At 41.8% G+C, this 17,897-nt stretch overlaps 1 protein-coding gene and 1 long non-coding RNA gene across 5 annotated transcripts; both read left to right on the forward strand.

Annotated features, from left to right (window-relative positions):
- On the forward strand, positions 1–9,727 carry LOC103713390. 4 transcript variants are annotated; one of them, XR_005507129.1, is made up of 6 exons: positions 1–265; positions 3,980–4,132; positions 4,215–4,246; positions 8,390–8,557; positions 8,701–8,985; positions 9,079–9,727. It is a non-coding gene; the product is annotated as an uncharacterized LOC103713390 (long non-coding RNA). The 4 variants fall into 4 exon arrangements; XR_005507130.1 differs by having other exon boundaries at positions 8,788–8,985; XR_605058.3 differs by having other exon boundaries at positions 8,390–8,985.
- A 1,705-nt stretch (positions 9,728–11,432) lies between these two features.
- On the forward strand, positions 11,433–15,085 carry LOC103713392. The gene has a single exon (XM_008800302.4). The coding sequence runs from the start codon at positions 12,110–12,112 to the stop codon at positions 14,543–14,545; it is 2,436 nt and encodes an 811-aa protein (XP_008798524.2). The 5' UTR covers positions 11,433–12,109; the 3' UTR covers positions 14,546–15,085.
- Positions 15,086–17,897: the final 2,812 nt, after the last annotated feature.

Below are 17,897 nucleotides of genomic sequence, written 5' to 3' on the forward strand. Positions count from 1 at the left end.
GACGGGGCTGTCGCGGCCGATTGGTGGGGGAGGTGGGGGCACAACTGGTGGTGTTCTTTATGGCGATTGGCGGAGAAATGAGAACATCCTCCACCAGTTGAACCACGAGTTCACTGCACCGATTGGCTTCGCGGTGCCCTACCACCACTGAGCCGAGGTCCTCATCGTCGGCTCGCCGGTATTCCTCTGCCCCGCCGTCGTCCCCGGCCACATCGTCACCTTCTGGCTCTGGCTCTGGATGATCCTCCACCAGAGACACGCTGCGGTAGCTAAACACACACCCTCTCTCACACCTTCCTTCCTTTTGTTTTGGTTCCTACTTGCTATTTTTTTCTTTGTTTGGTAAATCCTATTTGCGAGTTTGGTGACTTGTGTGCAGTAGAATTGTGGGGCGGGCAAGGGTGAGTTTACACATTTAATTTTAAGTATTGGGTGGGTTAATTTCGTGATGGTTAGATGAATAAATTAGTTTATTTTAAAATTGAGGGATCTTGAGATGTGACTATTCGTCGTCAATGGCAACATGTGCTTAATATATTTTTTTATGGAATAGAAAACATATAGCCAGTATGAGGATGAGAAATCGCCAAGTTATCTATCATGGATTCCACCGACCCCAGTTGGAAAACTTGACGAAAATGATCGATGAAGGGGACGACCTAGTCAATAAGAATAGGAACATGCAGCAAAGCTATGGTACTTCCCTACATCCAGGCCTCTAGAGCTGCAGCCTTCATAACAATTTTTATATGAACCATCTGATACAAGTTTTGAAGTATTCTTCGTCCAATAAGAAATCTTTCAAAAGAAAAAAAGAATTATCGGTATAATTTATATACGCCCGACATTTTATTCCTCTAACGACTTCTTTCATATTGAAAATTAATAGTTGGACTTGGATATCCACATCAAATATTCATTCTGTTGATTATGATTTATACTACTGAAAATATTTAGAAATCAAAAATTGAATGTTTCGATGGTCTCTAATCTACCTATCAAATAGGTATAAAAATGTAATATACTGCTAAAGTGATAAGAGATCATATTTTGCTATGATCTACGAATTAAATTCTATTGATTTTCGATCTATAAATGTTTTAATATATGTATATCGTGATCCATAAGATCGATTCTTGACATAGATACTTTATTATGTATTTTAGTACATTAGTACAATGAAAATTCTTTGTTTTTATATCTACTTGATGCATAGGTTAGAGATGACTAAAACAAATATGTTTAGGTTTTCAGGTATTTTTGATTATATAGATCGTGATCAATAGAATGAATTTCTAATTTAAGTGCCTCATTATTGACCCCCTCCCCACCCCTCTTAAGAAGAGAGTAGTATATATGTATGTATGCATTTTTTTTTTATATTTGTTAAAACAATTGTTTGGAAGTTTATAAAATTTATAAAATCTTTGTTAGATATTGTATTAGACATGAAAATGGTATAGAAGCCAAAAGTTATCATTTAATTTTCTAGAACTTGCATCTAGCTCTAAAAACAGTATCAAATACGTATCTGAATTAGATATGTGTTAGGCACTCAAATACCTATGAAATTCTTTTTCTGCAGCTTTTAGAGATTTGTGGAGAGTTGAACTCTACCAATAATGAGTTAGACACTTTCTTTTAGTGTTAGAAGTGAAGGATAGGAAACATGTATATTAAAAGGCCTCACAGATAGTATCTTCTAAATTAAAATATATAAATACATATTACTTAATTAAAATTAAATTCTATCCCATATTCCCATGTCTTCAATTTTTTTTCTCTTGCCGAGTTGGATACTAAGGTATGTGTTCAAATCCGATTCCCCTATCGGTGTCTATGCAACACTACTGCTATGGTTCATTGAAAATACATATTACTTAATTAAAATTAAATTCTATCCCATATTCCCATGTCTTCAATTTTTTTTCTCTTGCCGAGTTGGATACTAAGGTATGTGTTCAAATCCGATTCCCCTATCGGTGTCTATGCAACACTACTGCTATGGTTCATTGATTTGAAGTATTAAGAAGTGTCATAAAGTGTCTAGGTGTACAAATATCCATTCATAGCAAAAAAAAAAGACTTTGAAATATCTGGATAATAGAGATTCATATACAGAAAGTAGTTTGGACAATGGGGCATTGCCTAAATTCTCCAATGTAAGATTGAAAGTTATCTAATATAAAGATCGAGTTAAGGTTTCAAAATCACAATGAAAAACCAAGTTGGATTTGGTTTTTATTTAGGCTAATCTTTATTCAAAGCTTAATACATGAATTGATAACACATATACATATCTTTACATGTAATATAGGTCTAGAGGGATCAGTCTCATGAGCACATAATCTGCTTGCACGAGTGATGTAGTAATCAGATATAGGAGTTTCTTCTTGTGTTCTCAAGATCTAGTTTGCTTTACAAGAGAAGCAAGATTATTTCAACTAAGACATAGATTCTATATATCTTCTTTTTTTCCTCCTTCCCATCTTCCTATAGTGGCGGCCATGATGACCGGTGCCTGCTTTATCTAACTGTTGGATGGCTATAGGACTCAAAAAGGGACCCAATAAAGGAATGGGTTTTGCCGTTTAGCTTACCACATGGTTACCGCTATTGCATGGATTGCACGCAGATGTTGGCTTCAACCTAGCCATTGCCACCTCAATTCGTGCCAAGTTGTATGTTGTCGTATGGGTATTCCCCGTTGGCAAAAAAAGAAAGAAAAGAAAAGAAACTATGAAAGAAAATGTTACCAAAAACTATATATCTAGTGCACTTTGAGGTCTGATCAAAAGTGATTGATCTTTGAAAAACTACTGGAACAGTGATTATTAAAGTTGTTGCATTGTAGAAAAAGAGGATATGGTTAACGTACATTAAGTTTTAGGGACCAAGTAGAGACCTAATATTTTCCTGAGAGTTAAGAAAGATTTTTTACCTTTTAGTTTTAGTGGGACCAAACCTACTTGCAAGCTAAATTTTCCTTTGAGTTAAGAAAGATATTTTTGATCCTAGTGAGAGGAAAATATAGCTTGAAAGTACCTGCAACAATGTGGCTGATGGCCAGCTACTCAAGTCTATACTCATCCAAAATCTCTAATTTGAGTTTAAAAATTTTGCATAGTCACTTATTAGGTTTGTTTAAGTTCAGATTCAAAACATAATCAGAACTGGCTCGGGTATAGATTGATCTATACCTGAGATCTAGTGTAGTAATTGAGTATATATACATAGATAAAAACATGAAAACTAATTTTTTCATGTAGCTAGAATAGGCCATGTAAACTGGATTGAACTTTTTACTTCATTTATTCGGCATTCACATCAAAAAATTAGCAAACGATGAGTTGAGCTAGCCAAGTTACTAAAAACACTTGTAAAGGAGCAATGAAGAAGCCTAATTTTTTAAGAATTTATCCTTCCTTCATCAATTCAGGACTGCTCCAAAATCAAGTTCTGTTGTCTCGGTTTTTTTTTTTTTTTAGTTTGGTATGTCTCCATTTGCTTATGGTATAATGGTTAAAATTTGCAAGCATTGGGCGATGCTATGCACATAAATGGAAGCATGGCTAGACACTTCCAAGAGTGTACTTTTTTTACATTCATCCCGAGGGAAAGAAAAAAGAAAAAAATGTATTGGAGGATTTTGTTTTCCTCTCTCATACTAGTCACAAACTGGTCCTAAATATAGATCAGAACCTGAATTGGAAGCAAGAGGGGAAGGAAAAGGAGCTGTGGATTAATATTTTGATATTTTAATAATTTAAAGGTAATTTTGGATAAAAAGTAATATAGACATGTTAAAGAATCGGTTAATAAAAAAAATTGCTTAGTTGGCCAAAATCCTCTTTACTCATTAAAATTACAACATGAAGGTCCAAAAGTTAAGCTCAAAAATAATTCATGCACATTGTTTTTAATTTTTTAAACTAATTATATTCTTTACCTTATGGATTAACATGTTCATTTCAAACAGCTATGACTTCCCCCAAACTCCTACAAAATACATCCCTTTCTATGGAGGAGCAGAGTGTCATGATTATCATCATTATGTTAGAGGGCAAAGCAAAGTTACGGTAACTTTGCATTAGTTTTTACCTACTGCGATTACATATATGGAACAGACAAGGTTTGTTACAATCCTAATGTTTTACCTATGCTTCAATTTCCATGGATCTAAGTATATTAATGCTTTTGCTTAACCATGTCAGGGATACAGATATCAGAAAGAACACCTTGCAAGGTAATTTTTCAGCCTTCTGTTTGGTTAATTATTGAACATGAGTGTGCGGACGCTATCTATTTTCATACTATTACTTGATTTCGTCTTGACTAACTTGATATAGTAACAAGTATAAAGATTAATATGATATCTATAAGAGAGATTTTTAGATGGTTTTGATTTATTGGTGCTTGTCATATTTATCTTCAAGAAATATTTTTTTAATATTTTATTGGTATAATATTAGATAACTCAACTGAAAGATTTAAACCATGTGGTAATATTTTATTAAACGTAAACAGGCTGATCTTTACTAAAGGTGGCCCGCTAATATTATGCTTAATGAGTTGAACTCTTTATTCAAGAACCTCCATTCAGATATAGTGGTTCAAATATGTAATGCATTAGTGATACCATTGAAAAGAATTGAAAAGAAAATTAACCCCATACAAGAAGACTAGAGAAATTCTAATTGGGAGGCCATATGCATGTGGGTCCTTTCTGCCTCCCACTGCATGTATTTATCTTCAATGACTTCAATCAAATATGCCAAGTGCAGTTTGTGGTGGAGATTGCTCAAACCGTTTTTAGATTCAATACAACCACCATTGGGTATTGGACTAATGAAGAAGCAAGTTGGGAGAGAGTTATAGAGGCCTATAGTGACATGCTTCGCAACCTACTACATTGGCCTGGAGAGCATCATCAACAAGAAGTCTAAGGCTCAGGACCATGATCATGAGCGTAGAATCGACTAAGTATAGATTAAAGTAGAGGGGAGAAAAAATAGAGGGGATAATTGTGGGACCTTAATTCTAAGCTGCCGCAGGAGATAATGAAGGTTGTTATGCTTCTGTGTTGAGGATTGATGGTAGCTGACAGTGATAAATGTCTATAGATAAGATACTTGTTCCCAATGATTTGAATCCCATGGGATGGGGACGTCCCGATAAATCATTAGGAAAAAACTGCTATAAGATTTGTCATCCAAAGAGCTGTGTATACAATTAAACATTAGATTCTAAAGTCCCATAGCTATGCAAATTAGGTTCTAAAGACTACTCAACCTACAAATTATAACAAAAAGCAAAAGATCAAAACAACCTACAAATCACAATAAAGAACAACATCCAAGACAAACAAAAATATCGTATTACAAAATACAAGGAAAAAAAATAAACTAGTACAAAAATAATGATAAGAAGACTTATTTAGTTAGGTTGATCAGAGGTTTAGCTTAAGCCAAATCTTTCAACAAGAATGTGCCTTTGGCTCTCCCTTGATATAAACTGCATGGGAAGAATAACTCTTGGATTCAAATCAAAAAGCACTGCACTCGGATATATCTTCTGCTCCCTCAAAATACTCCAGAATCCTTTTTTTTCCTTGGTTCGGAAGCGACACGCCCAAACGTACCGTATGTTGGTACGGTACCAGTTCAGTACCGTACCGACCCACCCGCCGACCGGTACGGGTCCTGGTACCAGTTCGGCGGACGTTGGTCTCTACTGTAAACAAAGTAAACATTAAAAATTCTTACAAAGATTGGTATGCTAAAAAAACAAGTAGTAGATACTCTAATAATTCAAACACAACTTGTAATGTATTCTATAAATCTGTTAAATTATTCTGTGGCATGTAGAATTCTAATTAAGAAGCTTCTGTTTAACTGTATTAAACTAGATGTAACATTTGTTTTGAACCTTTTTTTTCCAAAGGAAATGCTTTGAACTACCACACAAGTAGCAGATTCGTCCATATATAGATCCATATATAAAGGCACTCAAACGAGCTCCAACAAATTGTGATATTTATGGACCCAAAGTAAAATTGTATACTTTCATTTAGATGCTAAATAAGCTAGGTCACCCTTATGACAGGTCTACCTCAGGATATTATATCTTTACTAGAGGGAATTTTATGAACTTGCCAAAGCAAGAAACAATTTGTTATTTCTAGATCCACTATAGAAGCCATATTTATCCTGTATTGCTTGTTAAGAGATGTGCTTGAAGAGGTGGATTCAGCTGAGGGATTTGTGATTAGTGTTTCGATGAAGATGCACTATGATACCCAGACAACAATCAGCTGTCCTGTGATCAAAGCATTCAGAGGACTGTTGATGTAATAGTTGTAAGCTCTGCTGATAACATATCTTTGACATTCTCCTTATAAAATTGTATGCCAAGCTGAGAATATATGCTATATGCACCAAAATGAGGGAACTATTCTGGAATTAATAGGAAAAATGCATGCATGCATTGGCGTAGAAGGATACACATCATGTGCCCACTTCAACTGGACTCTGTAGTGCATTGGAGGTGAAATGGGGGCAGACATCTGAAATTCTTGGTGTGCAAATAGGTCTATAAAATTTTACCTAATGGTACTATAATCTGGAGTTGAATAGATTTGAATAAAAAAATTGATAAGGTCCTGACTCAAATGTCTAACGACCAGAACTTCATTCTACATATTTTTTGAATATATATGTTATTTGTAACAATCAGACTAATAAAATTAATGTCATTTTTTTAGAGGTGACGCTGGTTACTAGTTCCTATTAGGTGAGAACTACTTAGCATTGTAAGAAAAAACGAAAATACGTACCTGTGAGCCTTGTATATTCAATAGATACAACAACATAGGTTTGTTTTCTGTTGGAACTAATGCTTGATTCTATATATTGAGGGTGTTTGGGTGTACAATATCAGAGGAAACTATAGTCCTGGAAGTTATATTTTAGGGTAATTTGAAATTCATTGATGTATCAGCTTATGAGCCATAACCCTGTGAGAAAATGCGAGAAGCTGAGAACCAATCTTACATAGTTTGGTTTAACATCTTTCATGCCTGACCCTGACCTGCATACAGATGGCCCAACATGCACCCTCTCCTACATTTATATATTTTTCCCCCTTTAACATCTCATCTTTTCTCTTCATATACTTTTTGATCCTCTTGATGGTTCTTTAGTTCTTTGTTATTTTGTTCCCTATTACATTGCGTCAAGTTTCTTGTGCCCTTTAAGGCATCTAAGTTTGGTGGGATGGAAATCGAGTCAAGCAGTGATCTATCACATTTTATTTGGAGCTCCAATTCTTGCCTTGCTGTTGTCCGAAACTTCAGTCTTAAGGCATATTGATGCCACTTTTTTACTAGTAGTTCTGAGAAGATTCCAGCTCCATTCTCGATGAATGACTTTTCAGCAAGCAATTCACTTAAACGAGTTTGTTCTTGTTTCTCATTGATGGTTGCATGTCTTGTTCAATAACTATGAGCAAAATACAAGTTGTTTATTCAGATATAAGCTGTTTAAACCGTGGATTATTGGCCAATGTCTATATCCTCCTGCAACCAATTAAAACCTAAAACTATAGTTCCACAAGGAAACAGGAAGACAATTTATTGTATTTGAGAACACACATCAGTAATATTGGTTTTTGTCTTCTATTTTATGATAATAATGATATCATTATCTGAGAAGACAAGATACTTCTGCCCGTTATCTGAAACATATGATTAAGCCACTTACCTAATTTGTGAGGACCATTGCGGTTGCAATTTTTTATGCAGTTAGGTACTATGAAGTGGGGGACTCACCCGACATACATTTTCTTGTGCCTTCATTAACCATTTTATCATTGCATTCCCGCCCATTCTGCTTTTCAGAATCGACAATCTATGCTGCCGTTATTGCATAATTTAGCCTAAATTTAGCGAAAACAATCCTAATTCTCTTAAGTAATTAGTTAGGAAATTGGAAGTTGGGGAAAAAAATTTGAATGTCTTTTCCATGGTGTGAGACTTGTTCTTTTCTTGAGTTTCAGTAAATACAGCAATCTTCGGTCCTTTCAGATCTGCTATTAGTTGCTTGTCACAATTTGACAATGCAGTGCATCGTCGCACAGCCGCTGTTGCATCTATATATGCTAGTTTCGGACATCACCATCGCAACCAATGACCTAGGACAGCACAAAATCATGAACTTGTAGAGTTGCAGAAAACCAAGCAAATCATCCAATAATCTCCCTACTGGTTCTCCATAATATTCTGAACATTTTAACGGAACTTATGGCCTGTCCCAACCAAAAACTATTTTCTTTGTCTTCCTTTATTATGTAAAATGTTATCGTCTCACATGCATTACCTCACATTTCGTAGGATGCTTGAGGTGAAAATGATGGATATTGTTATAGCTGCTCTGCCACAACCTTGCACCGCTGGAGATGGCAATCAGCATTATGTATCAATCTCAATTACTATCAGTACATATGCTTGTGTCCTGAAAACAGCAATTCTTCATGTTGATCTTTTCCTTTTAATTTAAAGGTAAAAAGTTTTCTGCAGAGATCATGTATCCTTGAGTTTCTTTTGGTTATGTACTGTGAGAGGAAGCTGCACAACTTAAAACTTTTTGCATGTGAACACAGTAGTGGTGGTTGAAAATTGAAATGCACATATTTGCCTTCCAGTTCACTTCATCACTGCCCCTCGGTGCTTATCGCTACTACCATAGTCTCCATGTTGCAACCTTATCTTATTATGATTTTTTCCGGTAGCTTCGAAGCGACTTCAGTTTGCTGATAGTTTTGAGCCAAAATACACTGTAGCTGTGTACAGCACTCAAAAGTAGGTCTCTTTTGAAAAGGTTGAAGGCCCGGTGATCGTTGTCCAGAGGGGGACTACCTGCCATCACCATGTCAAACACCAGAAACCTGATGCTGACACTATAATTTTTTTTTTTCTTTTCGTATGAGGTTTGCAACATTAATCATCTCCCCTTGGCCTTTTCATTTCTTTTTCTATCCATCACTAATTTGCTCCTTTATAATTGCCTTTATGTTTATCAGGTGAGTCCAGATCTTTGGCCCACTAGAAACAACATGAATTACCCTTCACATCTCGAGATGAAGACAGCCACATGGGTGGATTCATCGAAGCACGGTACTGGGTAGCCTCTTCTTCAAGAATGTCAAGATCACAGGCAAGAGCCCTTACAGTCTCCAATAAGGCATGGTTTAAGATGCCCATGTATGTTGCGAAGGAAATGCGACCGGCCGCCCGTCTCTCTTTCCTGCTCCGAGATCATTTGAGGATTGAAACAAGCCTGTAAGCTAAAACCTCGCAGCGACGCAACCGATATTTTCCAAGGAGATCAAGGTAATGATCGGCGCTCTCTCTTTCGCCATCATCCAACCTCAGACATTCCTAATGGTGGCTATGAATTGTTCATGATAAGCGAGCAATCAATTTGGCATATTCCTGCTAATTACAAGGTTGGAACCAAAATCATTTCTTTGTCTCAGGGAGTCATCATTTGTCCATGTATAATTGAACCAAAATATCAGCTTAACCCCGAGAAGAGAGCCCAATATGTGGTGAAGCAAATAAAAATGATGGTCCCTCGTTCCCACTGTTATCAAGGGGAATCAAATGGCTGGGGAGTGAGAGCTCTAACCCCCTTTACTTTATGGTCGTATGAGACACTTGTTTCTTTAATGATCCGTCTCTCTCCTTTCCGTAGCCCATGTTGTGGATGTCAGGCCACACCTTTAAGCGAGTTGACGAGTCTTTCCTGCTTGGTTGCCATTAGAGAGAGAGAGAGAGAGAGAGAGAGAGAGAGAGGTTGATGAGCTATAGAGAGAGAGAAAAGTCGATTCGACTTTCCCAACCAACAGCTTTTGGCTCGGAAGATGATTTCCCTTTCTTGATATATGGTTTCTGCTCGCAGGCCCTGCTCTCTTGCGCCCCATTCCACGCACCCAAACAAAGACCTACTTTTCCCCTTCTCTCCCCTCCTCTTTCCCTCCACCCTACAACCTATTTTTGCTGTTTAGGGAAACCCATTGATTCGGACCTATTTGTGTGAGCATGGGCAAGCCTCCTACCCTCCTTATCCTTTTTCTCTGCTGAGCTATTTCAATGACAATATATATACATATACATGATAATAAGCCTCCAAGGCTTCCCATGCATTAATTTGTCTAAAAAAATTTACGGTTTGATGTATCGAAATAGTATTGATGTAGTGCATATTAGGATATAATTTTTCGATCTGTCGATTAGGTTTTATAACGTAGGGGAGAGAGAGAGAAGGTAAGTTAGGGACTGCATACACTATCTTTATTGGACAAAATGGAAAAGATTTTTTGGATACCACTTTTTTCTCCTCTTTGGCCTCGTGGGACATGAGAGTTCCTAAACAAAGGCAGGTTCGTAAGCTTAGACCCACTTGGAACCACTACACCTAACGCTAATGGCGACCTTGTAATCGCGTTTAGCTCGTTGCTCTTAATGCGGCAAATGATTTGCGGACGTAGGCGTACGTTCTCAAATAAAGCACCATCCACCGGATCGCAGGGAATCATTCAAAAAAGTGAGTGAAAAGACTAAAGGCGATCATATTGGATCATTTTCTAGAAGAAGGATTAAAAAAAACTAATGTCTTAACACGTTTCACTAGCTTTTAATGACTGTATTCATTGTACGCATGGCGGTGAGTCTTGGCCAAATACGTCTCCATACACCCCATCCCACTAAAAATGGTACCATGTTGATGTATGACAGGCAATTTTTTTGACCCTATATGCTAAATTCAATCCTTTATAATTGTATTAGTGGGGTCGGACCTGCACCCCCACTTGGTAATTCATTTAAACCTCACCCAAATATTGTACTTAATTTCAACCAAATGTAGCCACGAGAGATCCCCATTCTTGGCATATGCAACAAATAGGGAGTAGTAGTACAAATGTAGCACAGTGCATGGTAGGCGATTCATTTGGACTTGAAAAATAAGGCCTAGGGTGGGTGATAGGTGCGGATCCATGTCTATCCAAAGCTCCCCCATGGCTACTAGTATCATGTGCTAATTATGTTGAGCCCCAAACCTACCCATTATTCTCGCAGTATAATTGAATGTAGTTGTTATATATAGCAGCAAATACCTATGGTCATTAATTCTTTATTTTTATGTATGAAGGTACTATTCTATATATACATGTACTATATACAAATTAAATACTCATATTTCTGGGCATTCTTCTTACAGGGTGGTCAACCCAGCACAAAGACCAGAGGAGAAGGGAGATAGCTACATTTCCTTAAATTCCTAGGTTGCCCTTCCTTTCCCCTCTATTTCCCATCCTTTCTCTCTCACTCTCGCTTTCCATCCCTACTCCCCCCCCCCCTTCCTTCAATCTACTACTACTCTCTCCCTGCTGCTGCTGCTGCTGCTACTACTGCATAAGAGCAACAAGCTCCCAGAAAGCTAGAATTATTTTAGCCCCCCCTATCCCCCACAATCCAAAGGCCACAAGAAACAAAGAGCTGGGAGAGAAAAAGGAGAAGCAGACAGAGAAGGCGAATAGAGGCTGAGGGATTTTTTTTTAAAAAAAATAAATAAAAAAAAAAAAGAAACGACCTCTTTCTCCAAGTCTTTGCTTGTGCTCTTTGTGTCCATCGTTTCCAAAAACCAAAACCCGTCAGCAGGAGAAAAGAGAGAGGACCGGCGCCGGAAGACCAGAGGGATCGCCGGTTCGTGGCATGGACGGCCCCGAGGCCCACCAATTCCGGCAACCGCCGGTGGTTTCCTCTTGTTAAATGCCCGGCCATCGCTCCCTCCACCGAAGTGGCGCCCGACCTCGCAGACGTCGACGATGGAAGACGCCAGATAACAACGATACATAGATAGATTGATACCAATATCAAGAACAATAGCAGCAGGAAGAAAATAAGATAAAGCTAGTTTGGTTTGGAATCTCTTCTTCTTGTTCTTGTTCTTCTTGTTGTTCTCTAGCGTAAGGAGCGGAAGAAGTTGGAGCAGTGCAAAGAGTTTGATAAAGAGAGGGAGGATCCGATCTTCTTGTTTTGGTAGTGTTCATGGCGACAGCGAATGCCTCTACTTCGGCGGCAGCGGCGGTGATGGACCCGACTGCGACGACGGCGGCGGAGGAAGCGACGGCGAGGGCGGTGCACAAGAGGTACGAGGGGTTGATGACGGTGCGGACGAAGGCGATCAAGGGGAAGGGGGCGTGGTACTGGGCCCACCTGGAGCCCATGCTCCAGAGCTCCGACACCGGCCTTCCCAAAGCCGTCAAGCTCCGCTGCTCCCTCTGCGACGCCGTCTTCTCCGCCTCCAACCCCTCCCGCACCGCCTCCGAGCACCTCAAGCGCGGCACATGCCCCAATTTCACCTCCCCCTCCGCCGCAGGCCCCGCTGTCCCTGCCCTTCCCTCCCCGCCCCCGAAGCCCATCTCCTCCATCGCCCCCTGCTCCTCCGCCGGCCACCACCATCACAACAGCCGCAAGCGCTCCTCCGCCGCCGCCAACCCTCCGCCGGGCCTCTCCTCCTACCACCACCATCTCCACGCTTCCTCTCTCGCCCTCATCGACCCATCCCGCTTCTCCTCCCCCACCGCCGCCTCCGCTGGCGGCGACGTCGTCGTGTACCCCTCTTCCACCACTCCGCCTCCGCCGCACCACCTGGTCCTCTCCGGCGGGAAGGAGGACCTGGGGGCTCTGGCGATGCTGGAGGACAGCGTGAAGAAGCTCAAGAGTCCCAAGACCTCCCCCGGGCCTGCCCTCACCAAGGCCCAGGTCGACTCCGCCCTCTCCCTCCTCTCCGACTGGTTCTACGAGTCCTGCGGCGCTGTCTCCCTCTCCTCCGCCGAGCACCCCAAGTTCCGCTCCTTCCTTCACCACATCGGCCTACCCCCGCTCTCCCGTCGCGACCTCGCCGGCCCCCGCCTCGACGCCCGCTTCGACGAGGCCCGCGCCGACGCCGACGCCCGCATCCGCGACGCCCTCTTCTTCCAGCTCTCCTCCGACGGCTGGCGCCCCCGCGACCCCACCACCACCTCCGCCTCGTCCTCCTCCTCCTCCTCCTCCTCCTCCTCCTCCTCCGACGCCCTCGTCAGCCTCTCTGTCAACCTCCCCAACGGCACCTCCGTCTTCCACCGCGCCGTCCTCACCCACGGCGGCGCCCCCTCCAAGTACGCCGAGGAGGTCCTCTGGGACACCGTCGCCGACGTCTGCGGCATCTCCGTCCAGCGCTGCGCCGGCATCGTCGCCGACCGCTTCAAGTCCACCGCGCTGCGCAACCTCGAGAGCCAGCACCCCTGGATGGTCAACCTCTGCTGCCAGCTCCAGGGCTTCCACAGCCTCATCAAGGACTTCGCCCGCGAGCTCCCTCTCTTCCACTCCGTCTCCTTCAACTGCTGCAAGCTCGCCACCTTCTTCAACACCAAGAACCAGGCCAGAGGCATCTTCCACAAGTACCTGCTCCAGGAGCTCGATCATGCGTTCCTCCTCCATGTCCCCCCCTCATTCAACTCTTCCGCGGACAGCGGCAGCCACGGCAGGGAGATTGTACGTAATTTTGCGGCCGTCTTTGCAATGCTCGAGGACATCATGGCCTCTGCCCGGGCGCTCCAATTGGCCGTCCTTGACGAGTCCTTCAAGCTACTCTGCCTTGAGGACTCAACAGCGCGAGAATTGGGGGAGATGATCCGGGACATGGGGTTCTGGGGCGATTTGGACGCCGCATACTCGCTCGTTAAGTTGGTCAAGGACATGGCTCAGGAAATGGAGGCCGAGAGGCCGCTTGTTGGGCAATGCCTCCCGCTGTGGAACGAGCTGAGAGCGAAGGTGAAGGACTGGTGCAGCAAATTCAGCATCGAGGAAGGGCCTGTGAAGAAGGTGGTCGACAAAAGGTTCGAGAAGAACTACCATCCTGCTTGGTCCGCGGCATTCATATTGGATCCATTGTATTTGATCAAGGACTCCAGTGGGAAGTACCTCCCGCCATTCAAATGCTTGACGCCGGAGCATGAGAAGGATGTGGACAGGCTGATCACGAGGATGGTTTCCCGGGAGGAAGCCCACATTTCATTGATGGAGCTCATGAAGTGGAGGGCAGAGGGGTTGGATCCTCTCTATGCGCAGGCAGTGCAGGTGAAGAAGCTCGATCCAGCCACGGGGAAGATGAAGATTGCGAACCCACAGAGCAGCCGGCTCGTGTGGGAGACGCACCTCAGCGAGTTCAAATCACTAGGGAAGGTGGCTGTGCGGCTCATCTTCCTTCACGCCACCTCGTGTGGGTACAAGTGCAGCCTGCCGCTGCTGCGATGGGTGTGCACGCATGGCCGCTCGAGAGTGGGTATGGATCGAGCTCAGAAGCTGGTGTTCGTCGCAGCCCATGCAAGGCTAGAAAGGAGGGATTTTTCGAATGAGGAGAAGGATGCAGAGCTCTTCGATGATGGGGAGGATGATGTGCTAAATGAGTCCGCCTTTGCTGCGGATGCCTCATCAGTGTAACATTTTCATTTGATTTTTTTTCCTCTTTTTCCTGCCTTTTGTAGAATTGGATTTGTAGGAATTGGCGGATTTTTTTCTACAAATTCTTCGCTGCACCCATGTTGTTGTCCTTACTTGCTAGATGTTGGTGAGGAAGGGGTTGAGGGCATGAGAGGGACATGATCGATTCGTTACGAATGCAGCATCTCTTGCCTGGGCATATGATAATGTGAGGGTTGTTGAGTTGACAAAGGGAAGTCTTCTTGTTTATGACAGAATTGGAATTGATGAAGAAACAAGAACAAGAAGAATGAATGTAACATTTGGTTATTGAGAAATAATATTGATATGAAGTTGGAGCAACCGGCATCAATTTGATTCTTCTCATTGTTTCTTGTTGCTTCCTTGCCTAGTTCGATCCCGAGGAATCAACTTACTGCAATACCATGTGCGTTATGTATGAATGTTCATTTGCTGCATTGATTGATTCAAGAACTATTTTGTCATCTTGAAACAATATGTTGTTTCTGTTTCATGAATATCTTCTCCATGGAGCCATCATGCTTCTTAATGTTTGTGTGACTGGAAAACCCTCACTTGAGCTAGCCTTTAGGTATTGAGAACAGTTACTATCTGTTCCTGAAACTGAAGGACACTGCATGCTACTGTTGTTCAATTCAACATATAAGAGCAAAGTCTGTCAAACAGCTCTGCTGACAGTAGGAATTCTCTTCTGTTTGGTTTTATTTCCTATTCTATATCTAGGCCACACTGTTTGTTTAAAATTAATTGTGGTCAATAGAGAATTTGTTTTCTCCATTGGCTGTTTGACTGCATTTTCTCTGGATGGATCTCTGTCAAGACCAAAACTTCCGAACAGCTCACGTTCGTTGACTTATGTACTGCTGGTTCTGGGATTGGATGACTTCCATGTGGTGAGCAAATCGTCAAAAATGGTTGCAAAGTTGGTCTCAATGCCTGAACAAACTCAAAGTGATTTTATTACATCTGCAACTTAAATTGCTGCAGGCTGCTTGACTGGAGATTATGAATTAATGTTTCGAACTCTTTCATGATTATGGACCTGTGAAATTTTTCAAGAACTGAAACCAAATCCTCTCCTCGCTGATTGAGCAAAAAGACTTCGGTATAGCAGTGCTCTTCTTGGCTTGATGTGCATTCTTTAGTTCATCTGATCTCCAGCGATCATGTGGTGGTTTTCCTTATCAGAGGAATCAATAGTTGCAGCTCTAATGGCAGTGGCGCAAATGGCTGTCATCATGCGGCTTCATGTGGCAGATTTGACGATGCTGAGAAGTTGAAATTACGCAGAAGATCATGAAGGACAACTGAAGCTTGTGTTGCGCAAATCTGTCATGGCTGTGATTCCATTGTCCTTGACTATTACATGATTTGAATCAATCTTCAATTCAGAAGTAAAGAGGGATGGGCATCTGAATGTGAATTCAGAACTGCACTGTCCAAGATATGTGGTAATGTACACTTTCAGATTCCTAGCTAAAAAAGGCTACTTATGTTTTGAGTTTGAGCGCCTCTGCTTGGCTGCTCTCTCTCAACTGTCCATATCATCTTCAACTGTGACTGTATGGAAAAGTTCTAACTCAACAGTCCCATCAGAAATTTACTTCAGAAGTCTAAGCACCAACTGCACTGCTCCCCATTTACTCTACCCTGCAGTGAAGAATTCTGTGTTGTTCACCTCTCAGACCTACTTACATTCAATTCTGTAATGTAATTGTATTGGCTCCAGAGTTTACGGATCTTTCAGATCTCCAAATCTCTGAACTTTGTGATGTTATTATTAGAGAGTTCTTAGCATGTTACTGAGAATCCTAGGAGGGTGGATAGCTTGAACAGAAGGTTGCTAATAAAGACACGGGTTTGGCATTGGTTTGAAGCACCCGGATGTCTTATCCTTTGTTTTTGGATTTGGAGGTGCACCACCATGCACTTTTTTTTTTTTTTCCTGGTCGGGTGGATATCTTATCCTTTGCTTTCGGATTTGAATGTGCGGCCTAGCGTCAACCTAGCAATATAATTAAGGCAAGGAAGATGCCCAGAGAGGATCTTTGTAGCCTGGGGCTCCATGGCTCTTTCTGCTCTGCTGTGGAAGGGCGAAGGACCCACTCGAAGATCGGTGGACGTCAACCTCCGGGCCGTCATGTTCGAAGAGATCGGGGAAAGAAAAGCTCACTCCCCAGGTCTCTCTTTTCCATCATGTCTTGGTAGCTTGTCTTCTAAACTTGAGTAAAAGCTCTTAATGTCTCAAAGCTCAAGCTCATGGTTGGTCTCTCGGCTTTATTCACTCCCAGCTTTGATATGGCGTTTCGACGTCACTCAGGATGCCTGTATTCATCGTCGCAAGGCCTCTCGAGGACCCCTACTCCCCTCTAGCCTGTAGGCAAAGATACCGAGACAGCGATACGCCAGCGAGAAGAAGACTCCCAACCAAGCTGCTCGCAGAATGCCCATGGTCATTGGCCATAACAAGCTAATATGCTTGTATACGTACGTATATACATGCATACATATTGTACACATGCAAGCAAACATGGACTAATTAATAATTATTTGCGGTGGAATCGAAGATTGGCTGATATTAAATTTTACGACATGGATGCGTGGAATCTCTTGATCCATTGGTTGCGTTACTTATATAATGTGCCCATTATTATTTTAACCATGGGAAAGTAGCATCTTTTCAAAGTGTGGGAGCCAGAGGGATGTGTGAATGGATGGATATGGTGGTTGAAAAGCCAGCACCACCGCCACAGCCATATCATGCAGGTAGAATGGCCTGCTCCCCCTTTTTTTTTTTTTTTTTTTTTACGCTAAATGAATAATCTAATAAGGTCAGAAAGTATCCTCATTTGCCTCTCTGAACACATGCTTAGCCTGAACGGCCACACGCAGCAAAGTGTAATTTCTATTATGAATACCCATCCCTCCATTTTCATTTGAATAGTATTATTACGGACGAATCTTTTATCACGAAACTAGAACTATCTTCTCTCTCCCCATCATTAGAAAACCTAGCCCAACCTCCAGCACTGCACTCATCTTGGTGCATCGCTATAGAAACAAGCAGCTGTGATTACCGATATCCACTACCACATGGTGCACGTCGCGCAGTATAGAATTATATAATTTCTCCTTTGATTGAGGATGATGAGTGGTAACTGGGATTTACCCCTGGCCTTTTAAGCACAAGCAAGAGGAGGAATGATTTAAACTCGAGTAAGGGTAGATACCATGATTTCAAAATGCGTACATATATGGCTCCAAGATGCGATCCTCCTAACAGTGGAATTCCTTGGGGTGCCCTTGGTGGAGAGACAGTATCTCCTGTCGG

Source organism: Phoenix dactylifera, unplaced genomic scaffold (genome assembly GCF_009389715.1).
Source record: "Phoenix dactylifera cultivar Barhee BC4 unplaced genomic scaffold, palm_55x_up_171113_PBpolish2nd_filt_p 000097F, whole genome shotgun sequence".
NCBI classification, from domain to species: domain Eukaryota; kingdom Viridiplantae; phylum Streptophyta; class Magnoliopsida; order Arecales; family Arecaceae; genus Phoenix; species Phoenix dactylifera.

Coding starts and splice junctions, on each gene's coding strand:
- LOC103713392 (XM_008800302.4), top strand. CDS start 12,110: ATGGCGACAGCGAATGCCTCTACTTCGGCGGCAGCGGCGGTGATGGAC.